Source organism: Leptonychotes weddellii, chromosome 13 (assembly GCF_054177405.1).
Source record: "Leptonychotes weddellii isolate Sample4059 chromosome 13, ASM5417740v2, whole genome shotgun sequence".
In the NCBI taxonomy this organism is placed as follows: domain Eukaryota; kingdom Metazoa; phylum Chordata; class Mammalia; order Carnivora; family Phocidae; genus Leptonychotes; species Leptonychotes weddellii.
Window position 1 is genome coordinate 34,461,088 of NC_138381.1, and position 12,349 is coordinate 34,473,436.

The following is a 12,349-nucleotide window of genomic DNA, read 5'->3' on the forward strand; positions in this document are numbered from 1 at the left end:
ATCTCCTCTCTAAGCGGCTACCGAATGTGGGTCTGATTAACAAATTTGTGGTGTAGCTTCTATGGTTCCAAGTAGGAACAAGAAAACAAGGACTAAGTAGTGATTTTATTTTCATAGAGCTTAATGTATTACATCTCTAAAGGAATGCCTTTTATTCTGAGATTCTGCTGGATTATTTCTAATTTTGCATGTGTGTTAAAACCTACTTTCACTTGGGGTATCTGGATGGCGCAGTTGGCTAAGGGTCTGACTCTTGGTTTCAGTGTCCTGGGATCGAGCCCCGCATTGCGCTCTGTGCTCAGGGGGGAGTCTGCTTGAGATTCTCTCTCTCCCTCCTCTTCTGCCCCTCCCACTCGTGCTCTCTCTCAACTAAATAAATAAAATCTTAAAAAAAGAAAAACCAACCCTGCTTTCTCTTAGGACAAAGTTGGGACAACAGGCAAAATTTTAATATAGATTGTCTATTAGATAATAATAAACATCAATATTAACTTGCCTGAATATGATGATGGTGCCATGGTTATATAAGAGAATACATTTTTACCTAGGAAACATACACAGGAGTACTTAGGGGTAAAGGGTTATGATGTCTGCATCTTACTCTCAAATGACTCATCAAAAATGTGTATGTAATTGTTATATATTAACATATAGAGGGAGATAAAGAAGGATGTGGTAAAATGTTTGCAATCTCTAGGTGAAGTATAGAAGGACATTCATTGTGATATTCTTTTTTTTTTTTTAAACATTTTATTTATTGAGCGAGATAGTGATAGAGAGAGAGAGCATGAGAGGGGGAGGGTCAGAGGGAGAAGCAGACTCCCCACTGAGCAGGGAGCCCGATGTGGGACTCGATCCCGGGACTCCAGGATCATGACCTGAGCCGAAGACAGTTGCTTAAACAACTGAGCCATGCAGGTACCCCATTCATTGTGATATTCTTACAACTCTTTTGTAGGCTTAACATTGTTTCAAAGTAAAAAGTTAAAAAATATACTGTCATTCATGAAACCACGGTGAAAAGAGACAATGGTAGTTTTAAAAATATATCACTTTGTGGTAAAACAAAAAGTACTCAACTTTATGTTGTTTCCCAAAAATAATTAAAAAATTAAACTTGTCTATTAAATTCAACTCTGGAAACCACAGACATGCAGCAGCGATTACACTTTCATTTTTAATTAATAGAACAAAAAAAGTCACCTTATATTAGCAAGTTTTCTTCAAGAATAATTTTATATACATTGAAAATAATGTAATGTTGGGGGTATAAAATAAAATGCTTATTTTTTGGGCAAGGTATAGACATGGAAATTATACTTTTTTTCCCCTGTGAGATTTGTAGTGTGAAGTTAGTTGCTTCACAGTTTTTTTTTTTTAATTTATTTATTTGACAGAGAGAGAGAGAGAGATAGCGAGAGCAGGAACACAAGCAGGGGGAGTGGAAGAGGGAGAAGCAGGCTTCCCGCCGAGCAGGGAGCCTGATGTGGGACTCGATCCCAGGACCCTGGGATCATGACCTGAGCCGAAGGCAGACGGTTAACGACTGAGCCACCCAGGTGCCTGCTTCACAGTTTTAATATTTTCTTCATCTTACAAGATAGTATTGTCTTTGCAAACACACTTCTATAGCTATCCCTTCAAGTTTTGCAGCTTATCCATTCATCCCACAAACATCCATTCAGCACTTTTGTTTTAAGACACTGTAAATAAAATAATGAGTAGGATATGGTTTTTATCCTTGGGTGAAAGAGGAGGAGAGAGGAGAAATAAATAAGTTCAAAACAATGATGGCGAGCATACAATAAAAATTCAAACAAATTGCTGTATATGGTGATACCAAAGAAGATGCCCAGTTCCAAATGGTGGTGGAAGTTTAAGGAAGGCAAGCTAGATAAACTTGCAAAATTTCCCTCAAAAACTCTACCCAACTGTAGAAGGGAAAGACCTCAGGGACCATATGGAATATTCCAGACCTTTCTCTGCTTCATCTGTGCCTCTTGATTGCCTGTATTCTTTAAGTTATTAGTAAAACTCAATACTGGAGTAAGATCTCTGATTCATGTGAGTCTGACTTTACAATCTAACTCACTATATTGGCTCGATATGTAACTATCATCCTTCATGGCTCCCTGTCCTAGGATTAACAGCAATATCCTCAAGATGGTCTGTGAGGCCACACAGCATCATGGTCTACCCCTACCTACATCTTCAGCTCCATCTCTTACCGTACACCCCTTCATTCACTGCATTCTAGGCCTACTGATCTTTCAGTTCCTAAAAAAGTGCCAGATTCGCTCCTGCCATTTGGTCATTGCACATTGGTCTCTCTCTTCCAGGGGACCCTTCATCAGCTGTTCTAGCCCCTCTGCTACCCTTAATCCCCATTTCCTATGTATTCATCTTTCATACTTCAACTTAAACAAGCCTTCTTCATGGTACTCTTTTCTGACTGCAGTGAAGGGCAGGTTTGGTAATTATGTCTCTATTTAAAAGTAAGATTCCTTATAGCACTTATCTCAGTTTATAATTATCTTCTTATTTGTGCAGTTATTTGATTTATGTCATTTTCCTACTGGACCACACATTCTGCAAGACCAGGACAGTATCTTTCTCAACTCAATTCTGGGCATACTACATTTTAGAAATATTTGCTGAATGAACTAAATGAATAATAAATTGAGGAAAGATAAATCTGAAAGCAGTGTAGATGGACCAGAGTCCAGGAATCAATTGAGTAATAACAGACCAGCAGGAGATAATTAAGACCCAAGAAGAGGAGATGGAATCCACCTGTGTTACTCACTGTGCGGGATCTTGGGCAAATTATTTAGCTTCTGTGAATCTCAGTTTCCATATCTATACAAAGAGTATAATAATAGTGTCCATCTCCTGGCTTTGTTACAGCAATTACCTGGGACAGTGTATATAGAGCTTAGTGCATAGGAAGTGTCAGATTAGCACACGGAAGTGTCAGATTAGCACACAGAAATGTCCATCATTTGATCCCATTTAGTTGCCAGATCTGGGTTGCAAACCTGGCTTGCAGCTTTCTTGTGGCTAATGTGCAAATGGACATGTGATTATTTAGAAAGGTCATAGTGCTCTTAAGATAAAAATAAACTATGTGTTCATGAAAAGCAGAGCTCTGTTCCTTTGTCCCCTCACCTGTTCCCCAGCTGAAAGAAATTTCTCCTTTTGGTTTCTCAGTAAGAGACCCAGGCAGGCTGCAATGGAGGGAGAAGATCTCTATCAAAGAGTTCCCATGGCAGCTTCACATGGCCACCCCTCAGTGTGAACTAAGGCCAAAGTAACTGCAAGAGGCCATTGTTTTGGAGTCCAAAATGTCTAAAGAATAAAAGTTAGAACACCCAAAGGAGCTCTCTTAACCTGGGATGTCAGGGTTTCTCTGAAATCCCCAAATTGTGAAAGTGCTTAGTATGGACTAAGTGGCTTATCAGCATCTCGAGAAATATCCAGATAGAAGAAACATGTAGAATATGGAGGCAGGCAAACAAATCTGTTGGGATTTAGGTGTCTTAGGTCTCAGGCCTCTGGCCTCAGGTATGGGCCATCGGCTGACAGTGAGCCCCCAAAATACTGAAGTTTCTCACAGAGCCAGACTTCTTAGCATAGGTTTGGGCTTGGCTGGGTCTATGGGAAGGCCCACAAGGCAGGGCCAGGAGGGTGGTTAGAATTATCAGTCTATTTCAAGATAGTAATGTCAAGGAGGGAAGAAATATCAGTTGGAAAACTATCATCAGTGACCCAGGCACATCAAGGTGCCTTCTCAGACTGCATCATCCAAATGGAACCAAAGACTTTTGAAAGCAAATGCTAAGGAGGGGATCTGATGAAAACATTTATGAAAAATTCCTAGTCATCATGCCTCCAAAAGAGAATGGGGCAATCAACGGAAGAGGTATAATGAACATTCCAGACAGAAACAAGGTACCTTGATGTGTAGATGAATGATTACTCTATTTCTAAGTTGGTTTATTCAGTTATATTTCTTTCTACGTTAGACTTGCAACTTGTGAGCCCGGAGGGCCTACATAATCCTATTAGGCAAAGATTCTTTCAAGCAGGCATTTACTTTTATATGCCTTTGAGGATGATGATATGAAATATCACTTTTCCTTCTTCCCATGTTCATCCCTTCTGGGAGATGGTGTAGTAGGATGTGCAAGGATTCCTAACACATCTCCCTGAAGGTAGGACCAGAGATTCTACCATTTGAAAAGGAAGAATTTCTGATTCTTCCATTAAATTATTTTGTTATTTCAAAGTATGACATGATCTCTTCACATCAAGCAGCTCCCCCAGGTTGCAGCTTCCATAGATCTCCCTTCTGTAACTCAAGCCTTGGGTGGGCCTGCCATCTAGCCAGGTGCACGAGCCTGGGAAGAGCGAGCGTGGAGCCTCGCTGGGAGCAGACAGAGCCTGTAGCCTGCGGGTGCCCAGATGTTAACATGTCTGAAGAGCAGGGCTGGGATGGAACCCCCAGAAACATCCGTGGTAAAATCCACACACAGCCATACACAACCTGCTTAATGTAGTTGTTTTGTATGGAAGAAGTAAACGGCACTCTAATTCTGACAAGGGTTTCTGAGAAGAGGCATCTGTACTTCCTATAAAAAGTATGCCTCAGAATTTTGCATACACCCAAACCAGAAGATGGAAAGAATGTCATACTTGCTAACTCCAGGTGCCTCGTGAAATATGACATTTCTATGAGGCAATGGCTTTGAATTTATGCTTGTGTTGTTTGCTATACAAACAGGTTTGAGTATGTGCCCTAGTCAAGGCACGGTGCTAAGCCGGCCTGGCGGGCAGCCCTCAGCACCCACCCTTTTGCACCTGGGCACAGTGCGAGGCGCTGAGGTCCTCGGCTGCTCTCCACCTTTCTGATGCTGAGAAGTGCACTGAAATTCAGGGGGTGGAACCAGATGACCTTCTAGGGTCCTTTCCATCTCAGTGTTTTCTGGTGCCAGACTAGACAACACCAGGTGTTTTAATTCATTTGCAGAGCAAGAAGGTCTGAAGTCTGTTTTTTAAGCATGTAAAGCTATTACAGACCAAGATTCAGAGAAAATCAGACTCCTTTTTATGGCTTATAGGTAAATTTTTAAGTGTACAAACCTGTGATGTTTATTTAGCTGTTCATGTGTTTGTTTTGTTGGTCACTTGTATCATAAACACGTTGTTGGCCGTGCAAATAACAAGAAAGAGTTGAGTTCACCCCCCCTTTTTTTTCCAGTGAGAGATTTTGTTTCTAAAAAGCACTGTTTCCCCTTCTCTGTGTCAAATGAAAGAATAAAATATAAACAGCATCTCCTTGAAACCCCCCAAATACCAGCAATTAGGGACGTGCTATTAAAAAAGAAAAAGCACACATATGTATGTCAGCAACTCGGGTGGCTGAGGACTGTTTTCTGGCTAGACGCTGTTGGACTTTTTGAAGATCCCCGTCACTTGCACGCCCCAAGAGGCCTGGGGCTCCCCCTCTTACCTGAGGAGCCGGAGCTCGGCCAGCAGAGTGGGGTTTTGCTGCGCCTTCTCTGGGGTGGGCTGAGAGGCTTGTTCATGCTCTAGCCGCAGCCTCTGGATCTCCTGTAAGATTTCTCTTGGGAGAGAGGAAGAAGGTAAGAAACTAGGGTCAGTCACCTTCCAGGGGATCCCGGATACTCACATCTGGGCGGGGTCATCCCGTCTTCAGAAGCAGGAGCATGCGCACCAACGGTGTTCAGGAGCTACTGGCTGCGGGGAGCTGGGCACTGATCGGGAAGGGAAGGCTGGTCTCCGCGCAAGCACGTCCAGACTCTGCGCGTGTTGCTGGAGCCTTCAAGCTGAGAGTGCTCACCAGGACCTAATGATCTCTCTACTAATATAATGCTGTGGTAATGTGTTCAACTTTGAAAAGTGCACTGCTGCTGAGCAAAAAATGTATCTTCCGATTATTGATGATCACAGTGTGACACCATGAAAAGCACTTGCAGCTACCAAGTTAGAGGTGCTTGGAGGGAAAATAAGGATAAATGGTGTTCATTTCACAAAACTAAATAACCCCATTCTCTCAGCAGGAATGAGATTCCTCTCGCTGGATTTATCTGAGAAGGCCCCCGTTAGGCAAAATTCTTTTTCTTAACATTTTCGGCCTTAACAATGGATCTCGATGAGGGTAGCCTTTGAAGGAAAGTGCTTTTAAAAGGATTCACTGTAATTGAGTGTGTGACAGAAGAGTGCTATTGGCGTGACCTCTGTCCGGGGTGAGATGTGTCAGTCTATTATTAATGTTGGAGTCCCGGCTGTCCCGCACTGAGGTGAACATTAGGCCGGCCATAAAGGATAGGTGACCTGTGCAAGGCAAATTATCCCTAAGTGAGTTAGAAGCCATTAAGCAAGGTTACAAGTCACGTATTCTTGGGGGAGGGGTCAGTCTCCCATCCAGCAAAATGCACAAGAGACAGACAATAAGAACAAAGCACCAAGGAATGGAAGGTGAACTTGGTGAGCAAGGGGGATGGCTTTCCATCTGAAAGGCTGATTTACAACTGCCTGCTTCATAAACACACCAGAGTTAAGAAGCTAATTATCAGTCACTACACCTCTCGCAGGTACAGTGAGAAGATTGAACTAAAATTCGTGGTTTCCCACCTTTTTCTGTCCCCCTTGGTGTTCCATGGTGGAAACCTTTCTTTAAGAGAGATTTTCTATGGGAATTCAATACATCAAATGGTAAAGTGAGCTGCTCTGGTGAAAGAAAGGGTGGGCCCTGAGCTGCAAGCCCTTCCTCCCCGCTCTTCAGGCACCTTGACAGAGCCCCTGGGTCCCACAGAGCTCAGCCTGAAAATCAGTAAGCTGGGATTTCAAAGATCTCCTCCAGGGCTACCATCCTGATATTCTACGACTCCCACTAGTTCTCCTTGTTGGTTCCAAGGACAGAACCATGACGCAGCATTTAGCCTAAGGAAGAAAAAGAGAGAAGCAGCTCTGATAAGGAAAATAATGGTAAGATATGTAAAGAACATTGAGTACTTAGTCTCTACCCAGGAAAAATGCTCTCTTCTTTCATCTTATTTTATTTAATCCTCATACAAATTATTTTATATGTGGGTATTGCTATTATCTGTTTCATGAATAAGGAAATCAAAGCACAGGCCAGTTAAATGACTCACCCAAGTTCAATAACAAATAGGTGGCAGAGGTGATTTAAACTCAGGCTGCTTGGCTCCAAAGCTTGTATATATCCGACTCCCTCCGTCTTTGGTACTTGCTCTGACAGGTCTATCCTATGCAGGCTGTGACTTCCGCATCACAATATAGTCCTGCTACTCCTAATACCAATCCCAACTGGCTCCTCCAAACGTGCTATGAGGAAGCATTATCTTCTAAGATTACTGCTGAAATGTCCACTACCTAGGGTAGTGATAAAGTGAAGTGAGGAACTCTATCCTCTCCTGAAGCTCAGAGATCTGATTGGTGGGTTAATTGTCACCTGGGAGACCATGGGATCCCTGGGGTGAATTCCCATGGTGCAGCAGTGGGACCTGGATAAGTTTCTGGGACGTGGTTCTGGGCTCTTTGGAGGGCATGAGGCCACTGGTTTAGAGAAATGTGTTCAGGATGGACTAGATGCTCTTCAGGCATGGGGTGGGGAACTCTATGGGCCATGAAAGGACTAAGGGACCGGATGAACTTCTCTCTCTGATATTGTTATCCAGAAACATCTTGGAAACAAGCAGTAAGAGTGGTAGCACGGGACAGCCCGGGCCATGAGGACATTCATGGTGCTTCTTGCTGATTCTAGAATCCCACATGGAGGCAGATATTATTGCCTGGGGTATTTCCTTAAGGGAAGTTCTGATTTCTCCTCATGCTCAGTGGAAGCAGAGGATTGGAAGGGAAAATAGTACTCTGGAGAGGTGGGAGAGCAGGTGAACACTACAACCAAGATAAGATATTTGTGGGCTTGGGAGTTTTCACTTTAGTCTATCTTTCCTTCTAAGAACATGGAAATGTGCCAACCAAGTTTGTATCTTCCTTTAAATTTTTGTCCACAGAACTTTATTTTTTTTAAGATTTTATTTATTTATTTGACAGAGAGAGAGAGAGTAGAAGCAGGGGGAGCAGGAGAGGGAGAAGCAGCCTCCCTGCTGAGGGACTTGATGCCAGGACCCTGGGATCATGACCTGAGCTGAAGGCAGATGCTTAACCAACTGAGCCACCCAGGTGCCCCTCTCCATAGAACTTAAAAAAAAATACTTTGACCATTTATCTCCAAATTCTCAGGTCAAACTCTATAGGCATGAAACAATGATCCCAACCTTGTCCTCTATTCAATTTGATCTCAGAAGTTACATCAGTGTCTAAGAATGGGATTCAGGGGTAAGATGTTTTGGTGCTCTTCTAAGAAATATAGAACATACAAGTTGCTCCCATGTTGGACTTACTCAGTATTGAGTTTGAGATCTAATTCCACTATTTATTATTTTCTCACTCATTATCTATTTACTGAGCTTCTACAACATTCTAACCATGGTTCTGGAACCCAGGGGCCATGTGGCATGGCCTCTGTTCTCAAAGAACTTCCACTTCAGTCAAGGAAGACAGACAATACTCAAGGAAGCAAACACAGATGCTATTGTTTCCGATAGTGATGTCTCTCTCTCTCTCTCTCTCTCACACACACACACACACACACACACACACACACACGCACACACACACGGAGCTGTGATAGAGAGCGGTTCCTGGTGTAGGAGGTCATGGCAAGATTAGCTAGGCCTCGTGGGCAGAGACCTGAATAATGAGAAGGGCCCATCCATGCAGAGACCGTAAGGAAGAGCTCTCTACGATGACAGAGCAATGAGTGCAGAGGCTATAAAGAAAGAAGTAAGGAGGAGGGTAACGAGCAGGGTTTGCTGAGGCTGGAAAGGTAGGCAGGAATCAGTCCCGGTCAGACCTTGCAGACCATGGTAAGAGGGGTGGGTTTTAGTCAAAGTGTGACAGAAACCCATCAGAAGGTTTTGAACAGAAAATAACCTGATATGACTTGTGTTTTATACAGTGCCGGGTTGGGATGGTGGTAATGGTGGAAATGGAGTGGGCGGTTTGGGATATGTTGTGATGGTCAGCTGCAAATCAGTCTGCGTTGAATAAAGAAAAGCCTGCCAATGGACTGGGCCTCTAGGTGTTTGGCTTGAGCAACTGGGGGCCCGTGGTGTCAGTCCAAATTCCTCTTTCGGCCGGGGTCGTTATAAGGACCCTCCCTGAAGAGCCTTCCATTTGTCTCTGCATGAGCCAACTCCTTAACGAAAGCAAGCATGTCCGTACAAGGGAAATGAGGCTGTCTAGAGAGAAAGCATTGATTGCACTGAGATCTCAGAACTGTATATATATATATATTGTCTCATGAAGCTTTCGAAAATCTAAAATCTAAAGACCCGCTTCTCAGAAGCCCACATCACCGACGAAAGATGTCATCCTTTAAAGAGGCACACGGCTGAAATACCTGGATATTTTAAAGCATTAACTACAAGCTTTCAGTGAGCACACACTGATCAAAACAGCCAGCGTGTCTAAAAAGCCTTACCTGTTCTTGTTTTCTAGCTCTGCGATCAGCTGCCTCTGCTGCTTGTTTGCATCAATGGTGAAGGAGATGTCAGGAGCACTCCGCTGCTGAGTCGGCTGCTGTAAGACCAACATGTGGTTGACTATTTAACATTGGGAAGGGAAACTGCCTGTGCTCGAGAAGACCGGGATCGTGAGATAGGCAGACATGAAAGAAAAAATTATTTCTATCAAAGCAAGAAAAGCAAATACATGAGATTGCCATTCATCTCCTAAGGACCAACTTCTCTATGAATCTGGAGGACACCTCTGCAAAGAAAAGCAGAATGGAATTCTTTGGCAGGCAAATAAATACACAAAACACAGAAAAAATAGTTTTGTAGCTTTCTTTTTTTTTTTTTTTTAAAGATTTTATTTATTTATTTGAGAGAGAGAGAGAGAGAGAGGGAGAAACAGCATGAGAGGGGAGAAGGTCAGAGGGAGAAGCAAGCTCGCCGCTGAGCTGGGAGCCCGATGCGGGACTCGATCCCCGGACTCCAGGATCATGACCTGAGCCGAAGGCAGTCGCTTAACCAACTGAGCCACCCAGGCGCCCGCTTTCTTTTTTTAATTATGTTTTACTTTTATTTTTTTTAAAAAGAGTTTTATTTATTTGAGAGAGAGTGAGAAAGAGAGAGAGAGGGGTGGGGAGGGGCAGAGGGAGAGGGAGAGAGAGAATTCCAAGCCTGACTCTGTGCTGAGCACAGAGCCCAATGTGGGGGTCGATCTCATGACCCTGAGATCATGACCTGAGTGGAAATCAAGAGTTGGATGCTTAACCAACTGTGCTACCCAGGCGTCCCCCCCCCTTTCTAAAGAGTTATTTATTTATTTGAGAAAGAGAGAGTACAGGGAGGGGCAGAGGGAGAGGGAGAGAGAATCTTCAGGCAGACTCCCTGCTGAGCATGGAGCCTGATGCAGGGCTCAATCTCACGACCCTGAGATCATGATCGGAGCCAAAATCAAGAGTCTGATGCCCAACTGACTGAGCTACCCAGGAGCCCCTGTTTTGGAGCTTTCTGACTTGAAGTTTTGGGGATCTATTTCGTTCTTGCTGTGCTGTCCCCATTGCTGTGGTTCTCTCAATATAGGTGGGTGTAAAAAATACTTCCCTGTTGAGACACCTCTCTAGAATTACTGTTCAGTCACTGTAATGTACAATTAAAAATTTCATGGTTTTAAACTCATAGTTACTAGGATTTTCTTTTCTTTTGATCAACATACTTATAGCATTTCTTTATTCATATAGGTAATTTTACATTGATGGATATATACATCCTTCCTCCACATTCATGCCATACCATCATTCCTGGTCATGCAGCTGGCTTTAGCAACTGGTGTATATGCAGTCATAGCTTTCGTCATACATATACATACATATGTGTGTGTGTATATATATATATACATATATATATGCACACATACACACCAATTAATCTTAACAAATTATATATATAGATATATATACGAATTAACCTGACTAAATACACATATACATAAAAGTAAGGTATATGATTATATATGTATATACATATATACATATGTATATTTATATGTGTATTTTTTGTTGTAAAATCAAAGTACTATTTTATTAAATGAGTTCTTTTACACAATATGAATGTTTCTTATAATTGTAAGAGAATTTTTTATAACAAGGATGCACTGATTTTCAGATTTCCAAATGAGAGTCAACTTTTACATACGTATTATGTTTACATATGTATATACATGCAATATATGTATATATTTAAGGGTGTATTTATTTAATGAAGGTTTAATTTGTCATTGTTTTATAAAAGCAGGATCAGATTATGTATAGTTCCCTGCCCCTTGCTTTCCTTGCTCTACAGTACATTGTAGAAATTCCTCAATTGGTTTTTAAACAAATTAAAAAAAATCACAATCTTTCCACTAAAGAATGCCAAGCTTTTAAAATTGGCACTGATTAATTAACTAAGCCCACAAAGACATGGAAAACCTCATCCTGCTTTTTAATGTCCAGATACATGACTGTAGGAAAGGTTAAGCTTGGTAAAATGTCTGGCTTTCATAAAGTTTTCCTATGATTTTTTAATTAGCATTTCTTTGAACAAAGAAATGATCTGTGTTGCTAACGAAGAGATTTGAGGTCCTAGGTTTTATGTCCTAAATGGCTTCCTGTAGTTAAGTCTGGCAGACGGCAGCTTTGACTTGTGATCCAGGTTTTCCCTCTGATTTCATGACGTAATTTTTTGTTTCTCTTATCTATTACATAGTGATAAAAGTAGAAACTTATCTGAGCCAGTTGTGGATCTGAGTCATCGCTTTGCTCTTTTTATTAAGTGATCAGGAATTATCCAGAGAAATCAGGGGCTGGGCTGGCGCCGCACTGTTGTAACTGCGTATCTGAAGCTACGATTTCTGCTGTACCAGAACCATAGCTGGAGAGGGACAAATGGAAGCAGTGGAAGGCTTGTGTGTGCATCCTGCAGGCCATCCAGTAACACCTCCTCAGCCCTGCCGTCAGCACCGACCGTCAGGGTAACAGTGAACGTGAATGACAGCCTCGCACTCAAACGACTTACCGAGGAAGTGGACTCTGCCGCCAGTCTGGCCGCGTACCTGGCGATCAGCCTGTGTTCTTCATCAAGCCGGTTTGAACTCTCAAGCATACTATTGAGAACAGAGCAAGAAGGAGACTGTTAGGCAATGAGAAAGACTGATGTGTTCCTATCACTGCCAGGGGGCTTTGCTATTT

The 12,349-nt window shown here is 42.5% G+C and overlaps 1 protein-coding gene across 22 annotated transcripts in view; it reads right to left on the reverse strand.

The window, feature by feature from the left end:
* The window catches only part of DTNA (dystrobrevin alpha), a 340,345-nt gene that overhangs the window by 28,338 nt on the left and 299,658 nt on the right, over nucleotides 1–12,349 (reverse strand). For 21 of the 22 annotated variants that reach the window (XM_081801399.1, XM_081801400.1, XM_081801411.1 and 18 more), the window contains 3 exons: nucleotides 12,177–12,264; nucleotides 9,596–9,693; nucleotides 5,513–5,626 (listed from right to left, as the gene is read on the reverse strand). In XM_081801399.1, the coding sequence (XP_081657525.1) occupies nucleotides 5,513–5,626; nucleotides 9,596–9,693; nucleotides 12,177–12,264 (300 nt within the window). Of the gene's footprint in view, nucleotides 1–5,512; nucleotides 5,627–9,595; nucleotides 9,694–11,717; nucleotides 12,033–12,176; nucleotides 12,265–12,349 lie in introns of those variants that run through there. The other variant, XM_081801421.1, reaches the window with a different exon arrangement.